A 27,720-nucleotide genomic window follows, 5' to 3' on the forward strand; every position below is an offset into this window, starting at 1 on the left:
AGTCTTGTCTGGTTAAGACACTGTTCACATATCCCCAAGAAAAGTCTCATAACAATCTGATACAAAATTGGAGAATCGCTATAACTCTTGTATAATAACAATGGTAGATTGATCCAAAGTAGACTGGGTCTTTCTGGAAATTCTCTTTCTGGGAATTCTTTTTTCCTGGGGGACATGTTAACTTAGGTATTAAATAGAAGCAGAGACAAGAGGAAAAGCATTTTCTGTCATTTGCCATTTAAACTGCCTTGTAGCCTGACTTTCTATGATTGATTAATCCTCCCTCCTTTCCCATGTGTGTGTGTGTGTGTGTGTGTGTGTGTTTTCTCTCTCTCTCTCTCTCTCTCTCTCTCTCTCTCTCTCTCTCTCTCTCTCTCTCTCGTGTGTTTATAGACACACACAGGTGAATGTGCTCATGTGTGCATATTCAAATAAAGTGAGGAGGACAACCTGGAGCACTGCTCTATGGGCATCACCACCTTTTATTTTTTGAGACAGGGTCTTTCCCACTCCTAAAGCTGGCCAAGTAAGCTAGGTTATCTGGCCAGGAAGTCCCAGAGACCTTCTCGTGTCTGCTTCCCCAGCCCATCTGAGATATTTATCATGCCCCAATTCTCCCTTTTAACTAATCCTGTTTCTATTTAAATGAATTCAGAAATAGGGACCCTGTGTATCTACTGGAGAAAATCCCAAGTCAGGCATCAAGAAAAATATTAGTTAACAACTGGTGAGCCCATTGTGTATATAGTTACAGATGTAGGAAGCATTTCTCTATCACCATACATTTAGATTCTTAGTTCTGTGATAAACACACTGGAGTTGAGTAAAAGCTATACTACTACTACATACAAGTGCTATGCTCATGTCTTTTGCTGGGCTTGCCCCTAGTGCCCAGTGCACTGGAAAGCTAATGTCCGAGCTTTCCTGTAAAACAGCTGTATTTCATATATTCTTCAAGCAGTTGGTATGCGTGTCATTTTTACATGTTATTACCAACTCCAGACACCATCACTCCAGTTCCTTAATACAGCTTCCAATTTGAGAGGCAGAAAGAGCCAGCACACTGTTTTCTGTTTTTCAAGCTTGCATTTCTTGGGAAAACCAGGTCATGCTTACAAAGAAGCCTTGGATTCCCCTCCAGTTCTAGGGTGTCATACTCATGCTGCCCTTATCACCCGGTGGATCCCTCCCTCGCTGACTGACTCACCCTATCCAAATGCTAACAGAGTTTCCTGTCAGCCAAAGGCTTGCTCAAAACATCACGTGATCTAGTTGTGATCTCAAATACCAATATCTTTCTTCACTCTGTTGTGGGGGAGTAAGGCCTTTGACTGTGACCTTTGACACCTTTAGAAGACCAAAGACAGCAAGAGCAATTTTGCTCGATTTTGTTTGGTTTTGTTAACATTTAGATTTGGTGGCCAGAGGTGGGTGGAAAGCCCATTGATTGACACAAGAGACTGCCTTTTGTGTCTCATATTTTTAAAACAAAACCAAACAAGCGGGTCCTTCTTCTGTGGCGCTCCCCTTTTCCAGTGACTATGACAAGGGTGACCCCCAGGACCTGGTATCCCCAAAAGAGCCAGAATGCCTTTCCATTCTGTCTCGCCTTGTGATGATTTCAAATGAGGCACATTTACTTTCAGGCTCTCTCTCTCTCTCTCTCTCTCTCTCTCTCTCTCTCTCTCTCTCTCTCTCTCTTTCATGGGGAACAGACTGAAATGATCAGGGGGTACTGGAAAGTGACCTTAGTAGACTCAGGTGTTTCATAAGGAGGCAGGGAACAGAGAAAGACCACTTCTCCAGGCACCTGTTGCCTATCAGAAACCTGCTGACTTGTGCATACACACCCTGTGGCAGGACATGCTGAAACTCCAGTTCAGAGCATCAGAAGAGAGGCAAACGGGAACTATTTACACTCTATTTTTTAGATCAAATATATATCACATATCTTAGAGGTCTGAAAATTACATGAAAGGATGTTTAGTGTAAGAGTTTTTAATATCACTAGTGCTCTGGTGGGTTAAAACTTCATAGTTACTTTTGCATTTGAAGCATTCTTTCACTATATGTGTGTCTACACATGTTATATTTGCATTTATGTATGTATACACATGAAATCTGTAAACTGTCCTGGTCAAATGTGGTAGTTTCCTATATGTGCATCAAAGTATTGGGGCAGTCTGCTTGGCATGTGCTTAGGACACTGTGATAACACTGGAAGAGAAGTGAAGGAAAATCCCAAGAGCAGGCTGGGCTCTGTGTGCCACGCCCACACACCCCACTAAAAGAGGCAGCTTAAGAAAATCTATAATCTACAGAAGAAAACAAGAGCCCCCATTATAGGGAGAGGATGGCTTAGTGGAACAGGCACCTTCCATCAGCAGGACAAGGTATAAGCTCCCAGGCCACACATAGCACAGGTGGTGTCATTTTTGCTAAAGTGACACTCAGGTTTGTAATTTTAGATGGTAGATGGAGTAACACAGGTTATGTCCAGTCTGTCTGAGGAGGCTGATCACTTGCCTGTCCCTGTGACCCTACCCCCACCACACCCCCAACCTGACCCCTCCAGCTCACCTGCCATGGATCCCTACTGTAACACTAAATCACTTCCTTTGCTGGAGGCCTACACGGCACCCAGCTGTATTGGGGGTTCAAAGGGTTAACTGGCCAGAGGCACACAGTATCTATTAGTGTAGATAGCACTTAGCATGGCCTGGATTTGAACCCAAGTTGTCCAGCTGAGAAATCACAAACTTAACCACTAGACTGTGATGTCTCCTAGTAGGTTGGACAGTTTTTAAGCTCTGCACTGAGATTTTTGTAAGGGATATTTCCAAAAATGTCAAAAGCAAAGCATCTCTGGGTATAGTTAAATTGGAACCTGCGTCTCAGCCACACGTCCCATCCACTATGCAAGAAGAAAAGCTACGACGTGTGACCACAGCAAAGCGAGACTCACCTTGTCTTCCATCGAGACTCCGCCTGATGGCCAAATGCTCTGTCTCCACAAGAGAGGCAAAGACACACGACCATGACTCACAGTGTGAGCATCATCATCAGCTGCCAGACAGCAGAGCCGGTCTAGTTTCATTCTTCCTCCGAGGACCACACGGGATAATGGTACCTGGTGCTATGCAGCCTCTGCTTTACCTGGTCACATTTCCAAATAACCGGGAAAAGGTGGGAGCCTGTGAGGACCCACTGTTGAGTGGCAACACAAAAAGCATTGCCCGGTTGGCAGGCATTGATTTGTTTTACTAACTTCAAATTACAGACAGGAGTCAAATCAAATGTGAGGACTTCACTATGGGACAGCGTGGGCCCACATTCCGGGTCTACCAAACATTGGATGGGTTAGGGCCAACTCTCTCACGTCCCATTTTCAGAATTGATGAGATGGCCCATTGAGAAAGGCATTTACCACACAAGCCTGATGATCTGAGTACTAGAGGAACGAGAAAACCAACCTCCCTAAGTTTCTATCTGACTTCCATATGCACTCCACAGCACATGTGCCTGTGTATACACACACACACACACACACTCACACACACATACACCACCACCACCACCACTAACAACAGCAACAAGAACAACAATAAAAAAATTAAAGATTTCATTTTCTCATTTAGAAAATGAGATTATACAAATAAAATTCACCCCAATACATATCACCAGCCCTTTTTTTTTTGAGACAGGGTTTCTCTGTAGACCAGCCTGGCCTCGAACACAGAAATCCTCCTGCCTCTGCCTCCCAAGTGCTGGGATTAAAGGTGTGCGCCACCACTGCCCAGCTCATCATCAGCTATTATTATTAATTATTGTTTTAAATTAATGAGGTTAATTTTCTAATTGTAAGAGAATGAAAAGAACCAGTGTTTTTTTTAAAAACTTTGCTAGCACGTATTGTTACATGTTAATTCAGAGCTGGGTCCATGACCCCTTTTTGTTTTAAGTTTAGATTCTTTCCTTCAGAGCTGTGTTTTAATTTTCAAGTGATTTTTTTTTCCACAAGTATGTTTGATTATGGAACATAGTTAATCCATAAACTCTGATGATACAATAGATGTCTTTATAAAGTACATCTACTTAGAGATGACTAGAAGGAACAATGTATCCATGTTTGTGGGAAAATATACCATGGTTGTGTAAGACATTTAAACTGTGGGCAAGTGGGTCATAACTATACAGAAATTCTTTGTATATCACTGAAACTTCTCTAAATCAACGACTATTCTTTGAGTTGCTTTTTAGCAGATTTCAGGCACTGGAGAATCTCCTACATGGATCCCAGTTGTGATGTTCTTCTCTTTACATCTAACCTCTCCTTCTCGTACCATAGTCCTTCTGCCTGAGCTGTTCCTGGGACTTGTTTTACGGGGACAATCTCTTGCAACAGAGCATACTGCACCTTTCACCAGAAAGACTCTTCTTCTCACTTTCAACTTTGAATTTTGTGTGTTCTAGGTGTATACTTCTATGGTGACAGACAGTAGTGTGTGTGTGTGTGTGTGTGTGTGTGTGTGTGTGTGTGTGTGTGTGAGTCCAATATTTTTTAAATGCCATTGCTTTTAGCCAGAAGTATTGTACATTTGTTTTATGTTTTTCTTTTTCCTTTTCTTTTGCTTTTTAAGGCAAAGTCTCTCTGTGGAGCCCAGGCCAGCCTTGAACTTGAGTCCTCCTGACTTAGGACCCTGAGTGCTAGGATTACAGGCATGTGTGTGCCCCACGCCCAGTTTCATATTCTCTGTTTTTGTTATCCAGCTCTCATACATTTCTTCAGCACTGTCTAGTCCGTAATCAACCCTGTCCAGCTGTATAGATTTATTTTTTTTACTGCATAACCAATTACCACAGATTTTAGATCTTGAAACAAATCTTTTATTATTTCATAATTTCCATAGTCAGGAGTCTGGCTTGTCGTAGCTGGAGCCTCTGCTCAAGATCTCTCAAGGCAGAAATCAAGGTTGTCATCTGACTGCATCCAAATATGCTCAGTTAGGAAAAGTATCTGCTTCCAAGTCCTTTCGGGTTGTTGGCTGAGTTTGTTTCCTTGAGGTTATTTTTCTGAAGCCATGCTTTCTCGCCTGTGGTCGGCTGGGGGCTGCTCCTCCCCACCCCCATTCCTGCTCCGTGGCTCCCTCCAAAACATGGTAGCGCACAATGTGGCAGCTGGGACCCCATGGTAGTGCACAGGACCCCATCCTGATCACTTCTGCAATTGCTTTGACTTCTAGTTCTAGTGTCTGGGTCAGTTCTTCTGTGATCTTTTTTTTTTCCCAAGACAGGGTTTCTCTGTGTAGCCCTGGCTGTCCTGGAACTCACTCTGTAGACCAGGCTGGCCGAGAACTAAGAAATCCGCCTGCCTCTGCCTCCCAAGTGCTGGGATTAAAAGCATGCGCTACCACTGCCTGGCTCTTTGGTGATGTTAATGTGTTGATTACTCTCAATAATTTTTTTTTTGCCTCTGTGCCTAGTAATCTCTCACCAGATGTCAAAATTTATAAAGTATTTTAACGTGGAATCATATTTTAAAATCGTGCTTCATTGTGCTTTTAAAAAGACCATGAAACATGAAACTTTGTGTTGTAACTATTTGTCAGAATATAGGGCAGTAGTAGAGTGTATTTTACTTTGTTGTACGGCACATCTCTAGAACTTTCGAATATTGCAAAATGAAAGCTCTGCGTCCACTGAAAACCCCCGTTCTACTTTTGGTTTCTGTGAGTTCACGTACATTAAAGGGTTAAATGTAAGTGGACTTGTACAATATTCTCTCCTCACACCCTGAGATGCTGGGCATTGATACCGAGGACTCACACATACGAGGCAGGTACTCTACCACTGAGCTGTACTCTTTTTATTTTGAACGAAGTTCTCAAGGATCACAAATTCAAGGCACACCTAACGTTGTTTACCAGATGATAAATACAAAATTGGATCTATTTATGAATGTGTACAAAACACACTGAATTTGAGCTAACCCTTTTCCATACCCTAGAGCCCCTCTATGTGTACTTCTTGGGGTTCTCACACACGTCCACAAGTCAGTCAAATACAGTCAGTACCAGGTGACTGTCACCTCCTCCCCCAGCCAGGTTGCAGCCCCTGCTCCCATGTTTCTATCCAAGGAACCTACTTTGGGTTCTTTGTCATCCCTGAGCTGATGTCTGAGAGTGGTCATATTAATACTATTAGTAGCCAGAGTTACTGGTCCTTCAGGATGAGATGGGATTGGCTCTCTTCAGATTTTGTTGTTGTTGTTGTGATTTTTTTGTTTTTTGTTTTGTTTTTTGTTTTTTGGGTTAGTCTTTTGTTGTTGTTGTTGTTTTTTGGGGTTTTTTTTTGTTTGTTTGTTTTTGTTTTGTTTTTGTTTTTGTTTTTTTGTTTTGTTTTGTTTTTTTGAGACAGGGTTTCTCTGTGTAGCCCTGGCTGTCCTGGAACTCATTCTGTAGACCAGGTTGGCCTCGAACTCAGAAATCGGCCTGCCTCTGCCTCCCAGAGTACTGGGATTATAACCATGCACCGCCACCGCCCAGCGGCTCTCTTCAGATTTTAAGAGTTCAAACCAGTTCTGAACATTCCCACTACTCTGGTTTATAGCCTTTCCCTCAAATCTCCCAGTCCCTGAAAACATGAGTTCCATCATATATTGTAAAAGGAGGCAGCTACAGAGGCATGAATCCGCATCTTCCAGGTTCTAGCAGGTGATAGGAGTCAGGAGGCACAGGCTCTGCTGGGCCAGAAGCTGCTGGCTGCTGAGCTAGCTACAAGCCACATAGGAATGCCCAGGAATGATGCCAGGTGTGTCTGTGAAGACCCATGGGGCTGTGCCCCCAATCTATCTGCAACTCATAGGGCAGAACACCATTCTGACCACAGGAACCAGAACAGACAGGGAGTCCATTCATAGCCAAGAGCCCCTGGCCAGTTCCTCCTAGAGGTCTCAATCTCCGTGGCAGTGATGAAAACCTAACTGGACGTTCTAGTGGGCCAGAGCCATCACCCCTAGTGGCTAGGTTATCTTTGTGTGGCACCTCACTGGCACCTCCCTCAGCAGGTAGCTCTGTGCTCTAGGGGCTGATTAGTCACCTATGTCACTAAGATTAAAACAACAACAACAAAAAACTGACAGAAACAACTCAAGGGAGGAAAGATTGGCTTATGCTCATGGTTACAGAAGGAATTCAGGGAGAGCCTAGCAGGCAGCTCGGTTCATAGTGGTAGGCACGCGTAATGAGTTGCTCACATTGCAGTGAAGCTGGACCCAGAGAGTGTGAAAAGAACCAGGGGACGGGTATCACCTTAAATGCCCACCCCTAGTGTATGCTTCAACCAGCAAGGTCCCAACTCCCAAAGTTTCCACTGTCCCCCACCATCAGAAGCATTCAAAACATCAGTCTGTTGGTAGACACATCATATGGAACAATAATAGTGGCCAATCAAGGTTCCCTGACCCAAGAGGCTGCCGCCATCTTGACACCCAGCAGGTCTGCAGGAGGGTCAAGAACTCTAAACGGCACCCTTTGTTCCCCCAGGACCATTGGATTTGTCTATGCTCTGATTTGCCTGCTTCCCACAGTACCTCATCTTCTGTTGGCTTGAGAAGCCTTATTGCCAGCTCTGGCATTCTTGTGACACATGTTGAAAATCATTGCTTGAAGTATTTTCCCTTCGACCTCCTCTTCCCTGTACCCGCTGGTATATCCTCTCTCCCCACAGCAAGGGGCCTGTGTTCCTCAGCCAGTGACCAGGAGAAGACTAGGTGTTTTATTGCTAATAATATGGGGGGGAGGGGGAGGGGGGCGGGCAACTGAGCCCCAAGCTCAATTTCCTGGTGCCAACTCTTGTCCTGCTGCATTGTGTGGCCATGCCTGACCTTCAGGGCACACAGCCTCTCTCACCTGGATACTACACTGATGAATATCTATCAAGGTGATCACCACACCCCAGACAGCAAAAACAAAGGCATCCCTCCCCAGACACCTGGCCTTCCTCCCTGGCAGGCTAGGATGAGGCTTCCTTCCAGGACCTTCCTTTCTCTCTTTCTCAAGAAAGCTCAGCCTTTCTCATTCAGACACAATTCTGGTCCTTGACCTTGACCTTCTGGGTTCCCACCAGTACATGGAGAAAGCGGACTCATTAACTCTTGCTTTCTGGACCTTTTGCCTCGCTGTGACTACAGTGTTTATTGGAGAATACTGTATTCCTGGGGCACATGGCTGGGGTCCAACTCTCTCGGACGACATGGAGGAACACGTGCACAACGTCCGCTGCTGCTTTTAGATGAGCAATGGTGTTTACACAGAATTTTCCCAAGACCACCCAACTCATTTCACATGTCTTCTTCAGCTTTCCAAGCCCTGGCCTCCAGAGGAAAAGAGAAAATGTAACAACTCAGCGCCCCACCCAGTTCTGAAGACATGACTTAATACTGAAAGTATTTGCAAGCCTGCACTACTGATCTGCACGCCATGTCAAATAAGCCATCTTTTCTTATACTTTTTTTTTTTAATGAGAGGTGTCCATAGAAGCATTCTGCTCTCTGAACCTCTTGTCTATGGCTTGCCTCTTGTCTCCTTAAATACTGGGAGAAATTTGAGCAAAGGCCATGAATCTAAAAAAACTAATAGCAGAAGATGAAACACTTGGTATTTGGCCTTCCCCCAGTCTCCTGTTCTATGTGTATTTCCCATAAATTGCCTTCCTTTTTAGCTCTATGTTGTGTGCATAAAGTTACTGTTAAAATTTTTGCCCATGGAAAATTGGTTAGGGTTTTTTCAGGGCACAAATACATTTGGTAATAATGCTGCTTACATTGGTTTTGAGAAGCGCATCAGGCAGTGTCTCAATCTGTTCAGGCGGCTATAATGAAATACCATAAGCTAAGTGGCTTATGAACAAGGAAGTTTCTCATAGTTCTGTAGCCTGGGGAGTCTCAGATGGAGACACCGGCAGATTGCATCCCAGCTCAGCAATGACGTTTTCCATCTGTGCCCTCACATGGTAAAATGAACATGGTGGCTCTCCGTATCACTCAGATAAGGATACTAAGCCTATTCATTTCACAAGGACCACCTTAGTCTGGGCACGGTGGCATAGTGCCTGTGGAGGCAGGAGGAAGAAGGCATTAGACCACCAGAAACTGGAGTTAAGGATGGTTGTGAGCCACTACGTGGATGCTGAGAATTGAACCCTGGACCTCTGCAAGAGCAGTCAGTGCTCTTAACTGCCAAACTGTCTCGCCAACTGCAAGACCCCACTTTTTAGTATCAGTTCATTGGTGATTATATTTCAACCAATGAATGGGGATGTGGGCCAGGCCACTCAGATAACAGCAAGCAGATCACAGCAAAGGAGAAAGGAAGGGATTTCAACCTTGTTGAAGGGTGTCAGTCAGTACCATTGTTATCATAAATTGCCTTTTTTCCTTATACAATCATAGTTAATCTGGAAACCATCACCTCATTTTAAATTTGATTGTTTTGAGTTTCATAGACACACCACTTTGTGGTGAGTGCGTATGAAACATGCTTTATTACCCTCTAGTCCCATCCCATTCCCCAGGATATGGGATGCACTGGTTTCTTGTGTGTTTATGCAGAAAACAACGTAGGGTGGAAATAGAAGATGGTCTCTGACTTTTCTTTGTTTTTTACATCAGCTCTCTGATACTTGTCCTCACTTCTATAATGTGGGGACAGACAGCATCCCTCCCTTTGTGTCACCGTGACATCTACTTCTTTTTTCATTTCAATATGCATGTTCTTTTATTTAGAGGAAGCTGCAGAATTCTCAAGCTATACATTGAAATTGTTTATAAATAAATACATAAATTTTTATTTATACCAAGAAGCTGGCTTATATCTATACCTTGAGGGGAACACTATTTTATTTAGAGATTCATATAAAAATAACAGTTGGTTGAAGAGGTCTAAGAAAATGATGACTCTTAAAGTTTCACTTATTTTGCTTGAGTGATAAACTAAGGCCTTGTAACGGGACTCTTTAACTAGGGTTAGATTCCAAAGTAAAACTTTTGTTCAAACTCCTCCCATGACATCTAATTTAAGTGTCACATGCAAAGTACTTTACCCAATACACTTTGATAAATATCTTCTGCATCTAATGTTCTTTTAGTATCGTGAATGAAAAGCCTTCTTGCTGGTAAAGATCCCTCTCCAGAACACAGGCAGCAAGGCTCCACCTCCAGGTTGCTTTCAAAGCAGCCGAGCTGAGCAGATACAGCTTCACTGAATAAGGCAGAGCTGGCACAAGAAGGGATCTATGGTGCTCTGTGAATTGGAGCTGAATGAAAAGAAGCAAACTGATGGGAGAGGCGGAATCAAGGAATAAGTCATAGCGAAGCAGACTTCAGTCTGGCTGTCTAGGGATGATTCCACAATCAGCCCTACCTCTACCATTAACAGGTAGAGATATGGCAGAGAGACATAATGTGTAGAAGATGCACCAGCTGGCATAGAACAAAATGCAGTTGACATTAGTGGAGCATACACCACGGCTTCAGGGGGTATCCCATGATCCTGTAACATCCCTGTTTCCTGGGAGCTCCTTAGGAACTCAGACTGTTCGCCAGGCTTGGTACAGCACTCCAGGAATCCCAGCATTTGGAAGGGTGAGATGGGAGGATTCTGTCTCAGATGATGAAAGATGAGGAAAGGAGGGCAGAAGAGATACACAAGCACGGTTTTGGCAAGGTTGCATGCTGGGAAGCTCTGGGACAGAGAATTTTAGAGACTCGAGTCACACGGACGGACGGGTGATCAGGCGCCAGCGAGAGGCTGGAAAACAGGCTTCAGAGCAAACTGGGATGGGAAAATTTAAATCCTTTAGAATATTTCTTATTCTTTATGACTCTGTCCATACCTACTTGTCTGTATCTGCACTATATGAGTGCAGGTGCCTTCAGAGGTCAGAAGACAACAGAATTCCAGGAGCTAACATTACAGGCAGTTGTGAGATGCCTAGTGTGGATGCTGGGAACCAAACTACAGAGCAGTAAGCACAGCTAACCACGGAGCTGTCTTTCCAGTTCCTTAAAATCTGTGTATCCTGCCAACAACATAACTTTCCAGTTGGGGGACTGTGGGTTAGTTAGTAAGGTGTATGATCTGAACCTGAAATGACCACACACCCCCTTGGGCTCATCTTTTGAAAATGTTTGCAGGTTTAGGTTCCTGCAAAGTTGCTCAGAGGGTACAAGAGCTACCCTGTCCCCGCCCCACCCCCACCCCCACCCCCAACCACGCATGTAATGTCTCTTCTTAGAGCATCCTGCACTAGCGCAGGGCATTCGTGATGATCAGGGAGCCATGTTGGTAGATGGTCATTACCCAGCTTCCACAGTTCACAGTTAATGAGACAGGGTCTCACCGGATATCACTGGCTGGGCTAGAACTTGCAATGTAGACTAGGCTGGCCTTGAACTCACAGAACTCCTCCTGCCTCTGCCTCCTGGGTGCTGGAATTAAAGTCCTGTGATAGTACATCCAGCTTAGGGAGGACTCATGTCTGATATTTAATGTTCTTTGGGTTTGACCAGTTGTCCAATGGCCTAAACCTATCAATACCATTGAAGCGCTGCATGCAATGGTTTCCGCCCTGAGAGTCCCAAGCTCTCCTACTTACATTTTTCTCCCCGACCTCTACTACCCACTAATCTTTTTAAAACTCTGTCGACAGTATTGTCTTGACTGGAATGTGATATAGTTGGAGTGAGACAGGATGACATCTTTCACTAAAAAGGACGCATTGAAATTTTCTTCATGTATTTTCATAACCTGATAGCATACTTCTTAGCAGCAAATAACCAAGTCCACTGTCTAGATACACTACAGTGTATTTTCTGCTATCTACACTAAGACATCTCTGTTGTTTAACAGTTGTGGGCAAAGCTGCTGTGTACAGATTCCTATGCAGACAGGTGTTTTTTAAGTCGTGTAGGTAAATACCATAATTGCTAGATCATATTGCATGGGCCTCAGGATTTGTGACAGCTAAGTGCTTAGCATAGTGGTTAACACTTAAGAGACTTCTCAGCTAGTGATTCTGACCATCAGGCTTACCATGGGCAAGGGTAAATAAAGATCGAAATACCAAAATCAGATAAGGTTGTTTTGTCAGGACTGGGCTAAATAATGCAGGCTCATCATCACAGGTGCAAGCCACAAAGAGCCAGGTGACAATACTGGCTCATCCCGGAGCCTGTGAGCTCCTCGGCCGGGAGTTGTCTAGCTATTTTTTAAAGTTATAGTTATGTTTCCTGGATTATTTAAGGATGGGAAGGAAACTGTGAAAATTATGTTTTAAGAGTTAGTCACCACTGGGATGTGGTCATACACTTGTTAAGAAACACTCTACTACAGTCTTTGGGGGGGAGCGAGGGGGGTCAGATGTGTCAAGAGACTCGGCTTGTTTGTCCTGCTCTATGATTTTAAAACATAATTTAAAACAAAACAAGAAGTTCATACCACGGTTCAAAACAGAAGGATATCCTGCCCTGCGCCAAGGTTTCAGACAAGGCTCACGGGAAGCACAGTGGCTGGATCTGTTTGGAAACTCAGTTTCCTCTTTCCTGGAATCTTCTAGAACCTTGTGGAAGCGAGGCTGCCTCTGCTCTCAGCCCTCCCTGTTTTCTCAGTGGCACTTCACCGCTCCTGGTCCTTTATTTCTTAAAAAGAACTTTGCTCTGTTGACTGGGGATTTTGCCATTAGCTAGCCAGTACCCCTCTTAAAGATGAGGCAGAGAGAGTGCCAATCACAGAGGAATAATAAATCATTGTCCTTAAACAGAAAACCATTCAGATATGGAAGAAAGTCACATGGTGTTTACAAAGTTAGGAACACTACTGTCAAGAGATGCAAAGAGAACTCAGTTGTGTATCTCTCTCTCTCTCTCACACACACACACACACACACACACCTGGTTGCAAATACTTTAATGTTTTTAATGTATCCTTTACTACTCAATAGGTAGAGTGTTGGCAATAAAAATCAGTGCTTTTCATTTTAATGCTCGGAGCTCAGCTGGCTTTATGCATCTCAGCTTTTTAAGAAGCCCAGGAGGTGAGATAACAAACAGTAGTAAAGAGAAGGAGGGAACGTACGTGTGTATGTGGCTGATCTCTGCGCCTAGTCTTCCCATGGCCCACGACGCCCAAGTCGAGTCATTTCTGACCCTCCATCCAAGCTTCACAGATAAATTCTTCCATATGTGATGTTTGTTATTTTAGTTCTGTTGTTAATCCATTTGAGAATGAGCTCCTTCCAGAGTCTGGCTAGGAACAGAAAGCAGGAAAAACCAAGTGCTCCCTGCAAAGGCTTCTCGTCTAAAATGAGTAGGGAGAGACGTTTTACAATATGAGCAAAGTGTGCCACGTGCTTCTGGTGCCTTAGCAGAAACTGGATGCTAACCACAGTGGTCCAAATGGGATGGAAATAGGTTACAGTGCCTGAAGATTTCCTTCCTTGGCAATTTCAACATTCACGGCATTCTGTCCTGGTTTGCTGATATGCATAAAATGTTGTTGGGACACAGAAAATGTGAAGTCCAGGCAATTGAATTAAAAATTACCAGGCTATTCCTTTAATCTCAGTACTCGGGAGGCAGACGCAGGTGGGTCTCTGAGTTTGAGGCCAGCCTGGTCTACAGAGTGAGTTCTAGGACAGCCGGGGCTACACAGTGAAACCCTGTCAAGAGTTAAAAAATAGAAAAGAATTGCCAGGCTAACTAGGTATCTCAGTAAGTAGAACATTTGCTGTACAAGTATGCAGACCAGAGTTGGGGTCCCCTGTACCCACATAAATGCCAGACAGGCATAGCAGCCTGCTTGTAACTTCAGCACTTAAAAGGCAAGCTGGCTAGCTGGCTAGACTGACTGAATCAGCAAGCTCTGGGCTCTACTGAGAGACCCTGTCTCAATATATAAGGTGGTGAGCAAACAAAGAAGACACCTGACTCAAACCTGAGTCACTACACATACATGAACACACATATATGCACATAGGCGCACACGCATGAACACACATGCACAGGTGCCACACAGAGATACATGCAATAAAATTAATAAAGAGTACTATCACCTCTGTGAAGAAAGATGGCAAGACATGGCATGGACAAACGAAAGCCATGACTCGAGGGGAAAGGCCATGACAGGTGACTAACACGCCCAGGGTCCTCTGTAGCCAGGGGTACCCATTAGCTGTGGTAAATCAGCTCACAAATCGGAAACTCAGTATTGTTGAAATTTGTGAGTTCTGGATTTCTCTGTTACATTGATATTTGGAAAGTGTTCTTTTGTTCACAAGTAGGCAAATCTATTTAAACGATCCCAAGTCCCCAGTAACCATATAAACAGGGCATTCCGGTCTGGAACAATGAGAAACTTAGCCATCCACGCTGGATCCCATCTTCTACCTCCATGTTTTTAATGTGCTGGAGACCAGTCCAGGGGCTCATGCATACTGTACATGAACGTGATCACTGAACTCCACCCCTGACCACATACACCTCTTTAGAGCACTTCTAAGGTCAGTCCTATGCCTACTGATCTATCCATATCTGGGTAGAAAAACTAACATGCATCCACTTCGAGTGCAAAGTGTGATCCCCAGGTGCTTCTGTTAATGAAAACAGCAAAAGGGGATAAAAAATTATGCCTGTCAAGTGGGTCATTTTAAAGCAGCAAGACTGTGGCTTAGGAGCTGGGAAACTCTGAAGAAACTCACAAGTGACCTTGTTTCCACCAGTGGTGACCATGACTCACAGTGTCGCTGGAAGCACACATTCTTAACCACATGACCCCTGGGTTGCAGTCACAGCTGTGGGTTGCAGTCATCAGCATTGACAATGGACCACAACCACTAAACACACAATTTACACGTATTTGGTGATTTGACTAAGCCGCTACGAACCCAGGATTAGGAAACAGCAGGTGCATCCATTGCTTCAGACCACAGACAGACGGTAAGAAGAGAGAGTATCCTTCTTCAAGTGTTATTAACTGCTGCATGCCAGGTGCTTTTCTTAATGCTCAAGACACATGAATTCATCCACTCCTCCCATAATCCTTTGAGGTACAAACCATAAATGCAGTCTTTTTATACACAGGAAAACTGAAGCACAGAGAGGTTAAATTGCTTCAGGTTCATATACCTATTAAAAGGGAACCCGTGGCTGGGTGTGGTGGCACACACCATTGATCCCAGCACTCAGGAGGCAGAGGTAGATAGATCAGTGAGTTCAAGGTCAGCCTACTCTACAGAGAAAGTTTCAGGATAGACAGGGATACACAGAGAGACCCTGTCTCAGAAAGGGTGGCGGACCCTGTGACTAGAACCTGGGGGGTTGTTCTAGGGTACAGGACACTAGCAGTCTTGTTTCTCTTGTTTCTCCTTTATGATTCCCCCCAACCCAGAGATGCTCAAAATGGGTTTCTTTTTTTTTTATTCGATATATTTTTTATTTACATTTCAAATGATTTTCCCTTTTCTAGCCCCCCACGAAATGGGTTTCTAAACAAAAAGTCTTTCAGAAGTATTTAAAGAAACAAAAGCAAAAAACAAAGACACACACTAAAAAAAAAACCCAAAACCCAAGTAAAACAGTAAGACAATGTGAAGGGGTGATTGAAAGGACTTAAGCAAAACCCACTGTGTTTCTCATCCGAGTCATGGCACCAATGAGGGGGCTTAAAAAGAGGAGGATGGGGATTAAGGGAATGTGGCACAGCGGCCTGGGAAAGGGGATGCCCAGGCAGGCTCTTGCCTGGACACCTCTGCCCCCTAAGGGACCACACACATACAGGCATGGTATAAAATAGAGTTTATTCAGAGTAGGGGATGGGAGTTAGTGGGAAAGAGAGAGAGAGAGAGAGAGAGAATAGAGTGAGAGAGAGAGTAAAGAAGTGGAGTGGAGGCCGGCCATGACCACGTGGAGGGGGGAGGGGGAGAGCCCAAGGGGCAGAGAGGTGAGAGTATGTGGGAGAGCGGAGAGCAAAGAGGGAGAGGAGGGGCAAGTAGCCCCTTTTATAGTGGGCCAGATCTCTGGGGCGGGGCATACCTGGCTATTGCCAGGTAGGTGTGGGGCAGAGCTTAGACAAAACACCAACAGTGATGAATCCCCAAACATCAGCATGGTAGCTTTCATCACTTTCGGTGTAGTTGCGGAAATTTGCCCTCCCACCCCTACCCCCCATGTCTTGTTTTGAACCCAGTAAGTGACTGCACAATTGGAAGCAGGCGCAGAGGCAGATAATGCATGAGGCTCTGGGGTGTATCCTTGATGTGCTGTGACATCCCATGCAGCGTAAGGAACTAAGGGATCTAATTAAGAATCAGGTCTGACCTCACTTCCATCCCTGGAAAACTAGGACGCCAGAACCAGCTCCGTTATCCTCAGGATCTGGCTTGGGATCAAGTGCCCTAAAAGGGGAGGACTCGATTTGAGCCCTGTGCAACACCTTTCTAGAAGTTTCCCTCTGTGGTGATTGAATTTTCGTGGGATGAAATATTTCTGTTCTGCATTGCTGTTCATTTCCTGGAACCCCGGTGGCCAGCACGAGCAGGCCATGAGCAGAGGCATCTGTGGCAGAGAGGATGCTGGGGACGTGTGCAACATAGAGGTTTCAGGGCAAATTGCTCTGACTTGGATAACCAGTGGCTTAGAGAACCATTTTTTTTGTTTATTTACATCCTTGGTATTCGTCTTCCGGTTCTTCGGTAGGACAGGATATTTTCAGTAGTGGCTTTTCCTCAGTTTATTTTCCATATCTAAGCAGTCCAGTTCTGAATGGAGAACCGTGTCACCTGATGCAAGGCAGGACACCTCAGCTAACTTTCAAAATATTTCTTCTAAGGATGACTGAGGTAAATGTCAGAGATTTCCTTTAGTATCTTAGTCTGTCTACTGTTCCTCTATCCCCAGCATTTATACCGTGATGTTCATTTTTCCTGGCCATTCAGCTATTGTATTCCTTTCCCATGCCAGTCTGGGAGTCACTGTGTGCCTCTTGCTTCTAGGATACTAGGAAGGAATTGGGCCATGTCTTCTAGGCAGATCTAGGATGGAGCTGGGATCCGTCATTGGATCCCAGCTCTACTCTAGTCTGAGCTCTACTAAACCTTAATGAAATGGATAAACCCATTCATTCAAAACTCTTTTAAATTATGGGGGAAGAGGAAATATCCAGCTTGCTTTATGAGGCTAGTATATCTGCTTTAGAGATCCAGGGACAAAACACAGCAGCCCAGTCAGATGAAGCCAGGATGAGTAACCCCCCAGTTTAAAACAAGCTCCTACCCTAGTTCTGTATGATAGTTTATTTGTATGTGATAGTTGGGAACAATTAGATTTAGGTCATGGCTAAGGACAAAGGACTGGATACATATCACTAACGTTATCACCTCCTGAAGCCTTGCTAGAACTGATACAGAGGAAGTCATGAGCCCTTCTTTAGGTTTCTAATCTCACCATAAAAGAACTGAAGAACAGACTCAATAGAGTTTAAAAGAAAACCAGCTGGGCATGGTGGCGCACGCCTGTAATCTCAGCACTTGGGAGGCAGAGGCAGGTGGATTTCTGAGTTCGAGGCCAGCCTGGTCTACAGAGGGAGTTCCAGGACAGCCAGGGCTACACAGAGAAACCCTGTCTGGAAAAACAAAAAAACCAAAGCGGGGCAGCTGTCAACTGCTCCTGCTATCCGGAGGAACTGCTCCTGCTGTCCGGAGGAGAAGGATAGAGGAGAGAAAGAGCTTTAAAAAGGCCACGTGGTTCATACTAGGAGGTCAGACCCATGGCTGACATCAGCCCTATGGCAGATAAGCAGCCCCATGGCAGAAGGAAAGGCTTTAGCAGGAGAGGAAGGAAGCCAAAGTGCTCAGAGAACTCAAAGTGTTAAAGAAAGCATGCTCAGGGAAGAGAAACTAAGCCTTACAAGCCATATAGCTGTGTGAGCCATTGCAGTAGGGGTGGGGATAATAAGAAGGAAAAATACAGCATCTCATTAAAGGACTAATTATTCTGCCCACTGAGCTCACTTTCCTAGGTGTGGTCCCTTAGCCAAGTGAATGACTGGGGTGATTGGAATGTTAGGCCTCCACACAGGCCAGAGATTCTATTCTTTTGACCAGGAGAAATTTTTTTTTTGACTCTAAGAGAATAAGATCAAAGAAATAAAATGTATTCGAGCAAGGACTGAAAGGAGAGAGCGAAGTCTTCCACTGGGCGTGGCGGTCAGCATTTAAGCTTTAGAAAGCAGACAGGTTGATGAAGATCGCCAGCAATGCAGAGCAGACAGAGAACCCCGAATGCCCATGGAGAGGAAGGTCAGCGGCAGGCCAGGGGCAGCCGCAGGGGTCCCGGGACGCCAGGAGTCGGTCACCACCTTCTGAAAAGATGGAGGAAAAGCAGAATGGGAGCGAACGCAGCAAGGTTGGTCAGAAGTCTACAGATGGAGAGCTTAGATCTCTCAGGTCCCCTTTCTGCCTCACAAGGAAAAACCAAACAAAAAACAAAAGAAGGAAGGAAGGAAGAGAAGGAAGGAAGGAAGGAAGGAAGGAAGGAAGGAAGGAAGGAAGGAAGGAAGGAAGGAAGGAGGAAGGAAGACTCACTTATTTTTATAATAAATAAAGCAGGGGAGCTTGCCGACCCTCAGGTGCCTAGGGAGAGGCTGTTTTCTAATGAACTAACAAAGGAAAAAAGTTTACATTCCATCTGCTTTCCACCGGTGTAAACAAATACACCGAGAAAACAAGACAAGTGTGTGGTGGCTCTTGGTTCTGGAGGTTGATTGGCTCTACTGCTTTTGGATCTGTGGGTGATGCAGCAACATCCACAGAGCGAGCATAGGAGCCATGCCGCTGACCCCTGTGGCCAGGAAATGATAAGATGGAGTAGGAGGAAGGGTTGTGGTGCCAGCATCACTTTCCTGAGCAACACGCCCCCCCCCCCCCCCCCCGGTTCTTTTTCCGCTAAGCCCTTAAAGGTTCCGCTACCTCCAAGTGCCTCCAAAACTGGAACATGGTTAACACTGTTAACATGGGTGGCGGGAGTGCTTGTCAACCACACAGTGACAGTAAGGTCCTGCTCTGTTCCCAGTGTTCCACGTGATCAATGCGTTTGATCTTCAAAAGACAAACCACTGGAAGGACACAGAGCAGGAACGGAAATAGCCAAAAACAAAACAAAACAAAAACAAAAAGCAGAAAAAAAACAGAAAACAGAAATAAAAATTAAAACTCTACTAGATGTTGGGGTTGCTAGTGTGCTATGGTGTATTCAAATGTTAAATTCTGTATCCCAAGATCTGGTTGTCCCAAGAAGAAGCAAGTTTTCACGTACACCTGTGATTGGGCAGTAGGAAGAGAGAAAGGCAGGGCTTGGAGATCCTGTGAGGGGGTCTCAGAGAGAGACAAAGAGAGAAAGGAGGAGACAAGGTGAGGAGAAATGGCCAGGAGAGGAGATGGACCGTGAGCAGGAGATGGACCGTGAGCACGTTGCCATGGAGAAACAGCAGGTGACAAGGGACATATATGGCTAGGATATAAGGTAATAGGTTCAAAAACAGCACAATCTAGGGCTTACAGCTTGGAAATACAATATCAGGATTGTGCGTCTTTAATATGGGCTAGCCAGAGAATATAAAAATATCATGTACAACTAGATATTAAGACATTGAAGAACTGTGAAAATTATAAGAATAAAGTTTTAATATTGGGAAAGGTTAATTTACTACTTACTATTTATAATTAATTGGAAAATCAAATTAATTAGTTGAGCCAATATCAGATTAATTAATACTAGCATGGGCATGTTAAAGTGGACAGATGTAGAAACTGACCCTTACACACATGAAGAGAAAAATTATGGTTTTTAAAAATTGGCATTTCTAGTCCATAGTGGAGAAAATAAACAGTTCAGTTAAGGGTGTTGGGATAATTGACTATATACACACTTGGGAGATATAACTTCCAGATGAGTTAAGAAGAAATTGAATATTAAAAACATATTTAGAAACTTGGGCTAAGAAAGGCCTTTGTAAATGAGACTTTCTTGGTAGCACGCTGTGTGACTTTGAGCACAGTATTTAATTTTCTGATGGTCTGTGCTTGTTGTTGTTTTAACAAAACAAATACAAAATCAGTAGGATAAAGATAATCATTCCACAGGGTGGGTGTAATAGCAGGACGGTTTCACAATGTACTCTGAGCCGTTAATCTCACTTGCTCTGTAGTTTAGCGGTTGCATCCAGCTATGCATTATCCCTGACCTGAAGTGTTTCTCCTGAAGCTTGTAACAACTTAGCTGACTCTAATATACAAATCTTCTCATGTTGGACTGTGTATCAGAGTGACCCTGGGAGTGATAGAAAGTATTCTCCCTAGGCAAGATTTTTTAAAATTCTGACATATGTATGTATGTATGTATGTATGTATGTATATATGTATGTATGTGTTTGAGTATGCCACATGAGTGCAGTTACCCCCTGGAGGCCACAGGGGGTGTCAGATCCCCTGGAACTGCTAACATGACCTCCTGAAGGTGTGGTCTGAGAACAGAATACAGGTCCTTTAGGAGGGCAGCAAAAGCAGTTAGCCACTGAGATGACTCGTCAGCCCTCCTTGACTTATTTTTTTTCAAAATTCTTGCCACTACCAGATCTGCTTGTGAATGGTCGTCTTTACCAATACAAAAATAGCCTAGAGCCAGGCGGTGGTGGCACACACCTTTAATCCCAGCACTTGGGAGGCAGAGGCAGGCAGATTTCTGAGTTCAAGGCCTACCTTGTCTACAGAGTGAGTTCCAGAATAACCAAGGCTACACAGAGAAACCCTGTCTCAAAAAAAAAAAGAAAGAAAGAAAGAAAGAAAGAAAGAAAGAAAGAAAGAAAGAAAGAAAGAAAGAAAGAAAGAAAGAAAGAAAGAAAGAAAAGAAAAGGAAAGGAAAGGAAAGGAAAGGAAAGGAAAGGAAAGGAAAGGAAAGGAAAGGAAAGGAAAGGAAAGGAAAGGAAAGGAAAAAGGAAAGAAAAGAAAAAGAAAAGAAAAGAAAAGAAAAGAAAAAGAAAGAAAAAAAGCCTAGAATTCTGAGTATCCAGTGTTCTCTTTCAAGGATCAGACTATCTAATTTAAGGGTTCACCTTCAGTCTCCTCTCCCTTCTGCTCTAAGGGGAAACCCTTCAGCATGGACAAGTGACTCACTCACTTATTTATTCATTTTGCTTTTCCAAGACTGGGTATTTTTAGGTAGCTGTGGCCATCCTGGAACTCATTGTTCCATAGACTAGGCTGGCCTGGAACTCAGATCTTCCTGCCTCTGCCCCCCTAGTGCTGGAATTAAAGGTGTGAATCTTTAAGTACTCTTTCTCTCCACTTTTGTTTTGTTTTGTTTTTTGTTGTTTTTCTCTTGTCAAACAAAGGTACTTCACTGGCAGAGTTGTCATATTGGTGTTTAGACTATTTTTTCCTTTCCCAGACAACCAGTCCCCTGACAAAGTAATTCTGTACCCTAATAGAGATTCCTACCTATAGGCAGCAGAATCCAATTTAACCCAGTTCAAAGAAATTCCTCCAAGAACTTCTCCTGAGAAGTTCTCCGAGAACTTAGCCTGAGAAATTCTAAGACTGGAAGGAGCCTCCAGCTGTTTTCTCTACACTGCTAACCCCTGGGCCTGCTGGACCCTATGGGAAGGATGAATGTTTCCAGAAGGTGGGAAAACCTTTTCAAGACAAGGACCTGCTAGACTGGCATAAGAACAGCCACCTGCGTCTGCATGGTAACTGGGGACAGCAGTCCAGCCTCAGCCTCTCCTGCCTCAGCACAGCATGCTAGACTCCTTCGGACCGGCTTCTCAGGTTTATCTGTTAGATCGAGGCATTGCAACATCATCACATTCTTGCTTGGGTCATGAGCAGACTGGCTGGGTCTGTCTGCTTGAGTTCCTCTAGTGTGTGCCTGTCATTAGACAGAGGCCAAGTTCCATTTCCATTTTATCCCCAAGTGATTCTCATAAGGTGCACTTTCAAAATGAGTATTTGCCTGTTTGGTTTTGTGCTTGTTTGCTTGCTTTTTGAGGCTTTCTTAGGACACAGTAATGCTCGATATTTAAACACTGAGAACATGAATGATAGCTCACTTATAGAAGATTTGGATTTTAAAAAAAACAAAACCCTAATCTCCCTGGTTTTCATATTCTTGGACTGGTTCACTCACGTCAGAAGACCAAATTTTTCTTGCCCTATGGTCTGTTGGACCATATTCTTGTCATCAGATGAGGGGCTGAGTTTACAATGACAAAAAAAAAATAGATGAGGGCTCCATTTCTAGGGGAATCAGAATTTGATTGTTCTCCTCGGAGAGAGCTTATCGGAAGTCACTCAGCCCCCACCCCTCAGTAAAGTCCGAGTGTGTGTCTTTTCCTATTTGTCTGCCTCAGGATAGGTATCGTCTGTGGTATATTAAGTTTGTCTATCCTCTTTCCAGCTGTCCATCCCCCTCCTCAGACTTGCCCCCGCCAGCCAGCCAGTCATTAGCTGGCTTTGTCTCAAGAGCCTGCAGGAAAGTGGCTCTTGGTAACCATGGGCAACCATGAGCCCTTGCTAGCTATGTGTGCTGTATTTGCAAGGCACAATCTAGCCATTAACCAAAGAGATGGGAAAATGTGCTTTTAACGTTTTCCGGTGCACTAAAATCATTGTCTTCCTTTTCCCTCCCCTCCCCGCTTTCTGTAGAATGATCGATCCATGGGTGAGATGCAGATCATCGGAGGCGAGGATCTTTCAACACTGGCTGGAAAGGTTTGTTTGTAACTTCTCAGTAGGCATACACTTCTGGGGACATCTATGTGACCTTCATGTCAGGTCAGAGTTCCAAATGCATTTCAAAAGCTCTCTCGGGTTTGCTAATTCATGCAAATAGATGTGTGAGGCCCTTTAATGATTTCTCCCGTCCAAAACACTGCCAGTAGAAGGCTTCTGGGACGTGCTGCAGAACAAATCCTCCCAGCTTCCAATCCCAACCTTATTTCAGACACCAAAACCCCCCGGGGCCCTTAGCGGCTTCTTTTCTACTTTGTAGGCACCCCCACCCCAAAACAAGCTTTCTCTTTTGTCTGCTCTGCTGTGTCTGTTGCTTTGCAGCAGGCACTGTAGTAATAAGACCTTTAAGCTGGTTTATTGATACATGCAGCATGGTATGGGGTCACGTTTTGAGAGCACAGTTATTAGCCCTTTGCTGAAGAGCTAATATCACAGAGAAAGAGAGAAGGAAGGAGGAAGGAAGAGGGAGAGAGGGGGTGAAGAAAGAGAAAATGAAACCTACTAGATTTGGGAGGAAATATCCTATTTTAATTTAGCGTTCCAAACTTGCCCTCTATTAATTATGAAGTGAAAAGACTATTTGGATCTAGCACAATTTTAGGATTCCCAAGGAATTTATAAGCAGATGATCCTGGTGGTGTGTGACTTGAAATACAGATTCCCCTGGAAGGATGACAGCAACTGCAGAACTCGTTTCTGTTCACCTATCCTGACCAATGCTGTGCTCATTGCCCACAAACACCTTCGGTTTTCTCCGCAGAGTGTGTCAGTCTATTACGCATGCTTAATCTCTCATCCTTGGCAGTTCTTACTGCTACACAGTCCCCGGACAGGGAAAAACAGAACAGCAGCCACATTTAATAAAAATACATATCCTAATGTTTAGAATGCTATTGGGATGCACGGACTCTGACTAGAAAACAGTTTCTGCTTCTGCTGAAGACAGCCAAGTGGATTCCAAGAGTAGTATATCTTGTTCTATGGCAACTGCAGTGAACTTGTTAATGTTAGCATATCACTAGGCATCGTTTGTCATCACTGTATTACAACAGGAACTAGCCTAGGAAAGCTAAAATACTTGCAGCAATGTCCTGAAATTCATAGCTTTTAACACCCTGAAAGCGTTCTTTAAGTCATTTTAGCTTAGTTCTTTCTATATAGTTACGACTCCACAGCAGCCAGATCTTGCTTGTGCTTTTACTGAGAGGACCGTCAAAATGACAACTCTGAAAGGAGTCCTATTGGGCTTCCTGTCTCCTACTTCACCAGTTTGTTCTGAAGTGATTTCCCACGTAGACATGCACAGGTATGCCTTTCAGACAACGTAGGAGATGGAGGAGGCGGGACTACTTACTGTTGCTGGAGTAAGCAGAAGGGATGCTGGGTCTTGGCTTTGGTGTCTCCTGCTGTAAATCACAGAGACCCATGTGAGTGTACATTCAGGGGAGAGGGTGGACCACTAGGCAGGGGCAAGGACAAGCAGAACTCAACATTAACTCGCTGCTGACAAGACAGTTTCTTTCAGATCACCTGGTGCTATCTAGTTATATCTATAGCCTCCTATTTGTGGAGCCACATTTCTGCCTGTTTAAATTGGTGCGAAGTAGAACTCCTTGGGCCAAGAACTTCTAAGATGAATCAACAATGACTAGCCACTCAGCAGCTGACATACCAACTTGATTTTGAAGACTGAAGTTCAAGTGCCTAGCTCCCAGAAGAGGGGAAGGCTAGGTGAGCCAGGGTAGACCATCTCCCAGCCCTCTGGTACCTTCAGCTACTCAGGATATTTATCCACATATTACTTCCCTGGCTGTCTTCCAACTCTTGACCCTTGCTACTCAAAGTATAGTGTAGGCAAGCAAGTGTCTCCATAAACGAGTCAAATATAAATAGTGTAGACAGTGCAGACTAACAGTCCCTGTTGCAGTGATTTGCCTCTGTTGTACCAGAGGTGATGCAGAAGCAAATGAATATGTTCCCATAAAAATTTATTTAAAAAAAAAAAAACAGGGATGAGGCCTAATGTGTCCCAGGGGCTATATATAGTTTATTGACATGATTTCTAGGAGCTTATTAGAAATGCAGTCTCAGGAGCCACACCGGAACTCTTGAGTTAGAAGCCACCTTTGCGGCTGGGCGTGGTGGCGCACACCTGTAATCCCAGCATTCTGGGAGGGCGGGGGCAGGTGAATTTCTGAGTTCGAGGCCAGCCTGGTCTACAGAGTGAGTTCCAAGACAGCCAGGGCTATACAGAGAAACCCTGTCTTGAAAAAACTAAATCCAAAAAACCAAAAAAAAAAAAAAAAAAAAAAAAAAAAGCCACATTTGCAACCTCAAGACAGTCTCTTCTAATGTCAAGGTTTACAAGACACTGAATGCCCCTTGTGGTGGTTTGAATGGGAACGGCCCCGTAGACTCGTGTTGTTCATGCTTGGCCTGTGGGAAGTGGGGCTGTTAGGAGGTCTGGCCTTGTTGGAAGAAGTGTGTCACTGTGGAGGTGGGTTTTGTGGTCTCATATGCTCAAGCTATATCAAGGGGAGCACACAGTTTCCTTCTGCTGCCTTGAGATGAAGATCTAGAACTTTCAGCTGCCTTCCCCAGCACCATGTCTGCCTGCAGGCAGTGCTTCCCTCCATGGTGACAACGAGGATGAAACCTTTAAAATGCATGCCAGCCCAAATTGAATATTTTCCTTTTTAAGAGTTGCCATTGTCATGTCACTGAACTTCCCTCTGAGTCCAACTCGCTGCCCTGAACTTCAGACTTCAGTTGACTCTCACCTTCAAACCATTCTCTATAAAGCTGCCCAGGGGATCATCTTAAAATACAAATTGGGTTACGCCACTTGGCAATTGAAACCTTTCAGCGGCCTCTTAATTAGCAGTTGCCAGACTTAACAAAAACAAAACAAAAACCCAGGAGCCCAGTCAAATTTGAACTTCAAATACTGAATAGATGTTCAGTATAAGTACATAGTAAATATATGTACTCTAACTGTGCCTTGTGTGGTATTTTGGACATACTTACTCTAAAAATTTATTCATTGATTACCTGACCTTAAAATAGAATTAAGTGTTTGTGGTTTACCTAGCAAGCCTCCCTTCCCCCAATGCTCTTTAAGTATGATCCAAATTCTTGACTACAGTAAATCCTGCTTGATCCAGCTGGCATCTCTACCATATTGTCATACTCTATTGGCCTCATGACACTGCACCGTCACTAGCAAAGCCTTTCTTGCCAACCTTCTTGGAATACAATTTCTTCTCTCTAAGGACTCAGCCCCAATGTCTGCTCTGTACAGCACAGCTTCCCTGCATAGCTGTAAGGAACGAGAACCTGGTCCTGCTCCCCTACTGTCCCCCAGTTCCAGTGTGCATCTGTATGTGAGCCCAACTCCCTTGGAGCCCTTTCTGCAATTCACAGTTTAGCACTTACTTACGAGCATGTTTTTTTTATTTACCTTTCCCCTCATTCCCCAGAAAAATCAGCGTGAAATGGGACCACTGTGTTCACCATCTTAACCCTAGCATTGTACACAGCCTGCTCCAGCACAGGTTAGAGTAGATACTGGAAGATCACTGTGTGCATCAGCTTACGTAGGAATCGGAGAGATGGTTTCAGTCACTCTCCAGCAAGGACACGGGGGGGGGGAGAACCAAGCCAAAATGACCAGGCTTCTGGTGGTGAGTGGTGAGAGACGGGATCCAAAACCAAAACCAAACACATTTGCTGCTTCAAAGAGGACAGTTTGGAGGGTAACAAAAGCTAATGAGTGTAACAATGAAAGGATTTATCAGAGTAGCTGATTTGGAAAGCGTGGAGTGTCTGTGAGAGGGCAAAGCTTCAATACTGAAGAAACCAAAAGGAAAATGGAGGAAGTGAATCCTGCTTGGCTAAGGGTGGGAGAGAAAAGAACTGCAGCTGGAGTGTAGCAGCGGCGGGCAGAGTGCTTGGCTGTGGCAGCGGTGGGCAGAGTGCTTGGCTGTGGCAGCGGCGGGCAGAGTGCTTGCCTAGCTTGCACTCACAAGACCCTGGATTGAATGGCCAGCACTACTGGAAAAGGAAAAAAAAGGAAAAAAAATTCATTTAACTTTAGGGATGTGCTTTTCCTTATAAAATAAGGACATTATTTTACTCCAACCGTAGCACTGTAACAAAATACCTGAAAAAAGACAATTAAAAAGAAGAAAGGGTCATTTTGACTTACAGTTTCAGTAGCCTCAGTGCATGGCCATTTGACGCCAGGCTTAAGTCAGAACATCACAATAGAAAGGCATGAGTGATTGGTGACGGGAGGGTGTGTCTACCTTGCTGGCCAGGAGAGGCTGGGCAGAGGGTGGGGTGGGGATCTGCGAAACCAGACATAAATCACTTCTCAAAGACATGTCCCAGCCACCTGCTTCCAAATAGCAGAATCATAAAGTTAGGTCCCCGAGCCAAGGTCACCTCGAAGTAGTGCCATCACCTGGGTACAAAACCTTCAACATGAGAGCCTTTGGGGAGGACAGTTTATATGCAACCCGCAATAGCCAGCTCTATGGCACGCTTGTCTACTGAAGAAGAATCATCAAGACAACAAAGAAATCCAGTAAGCAGAATCTCTTCACAGAGGCAGATGTGTGATGGGGAACAAGCTTAAGGGAAGCCAGCACTCAGCACCTACTGGGTCTGTCTCAGTGGTTATAGAAGAATCCAAACTGTAATAAATATCTGTGTCATGTGGCAGGGTTGTTACAGGCCATCATCTAGCTTCCTCTTTCTCATATATTTGTATTTGTCATGCAGTCCATCGGTTCAGTCAATAAATTTGCATTCTTTTCATATTACTACCCTACCAGGAATTTGGACATGACTTCTCTCAGTGTTGAGCACCTCAAGAAT

General features: G+C 44.4%; 1 protein-coding gene across 1 annotated transcript in view; it reads left to right on the forward strand.

Annotated features, from left to right (window-relative positions):
* Nucleotides 1–27,720, forward strand: part of Prtfdc1 (phosphoribosyl transferase domain containing 1) — a 94,654-nt gene that overhangs the window by 54,813 nt on the left and 12,121 nt on the right. The window contains exon 6 of the mRNA XM_052156634.1: nt 22,753–22,818. Within this exon, the coding sequence (XP_052012594.1) occupies nt 22,753–22,818 (66 nt within the window). The remainder of the gene's footprint in view (nt 1–22,752; nt 22,819–27,720) is intronic.

This window comes from Apodemus sylvaticus, chromosome 14 (assembly GCF_947179515.1).
Source record: "Apodemus sylvaticus chromosome 14, mApoSyl1.1, whole genome shotgun sequence".
Classification (NCBI taxonomy): domain Eukaryota; kingdom Metazoa; phylum Chordata; class Mammalia; order Rodentia; family Muridae; genus Apodemus; species Apodemus sylvaticus.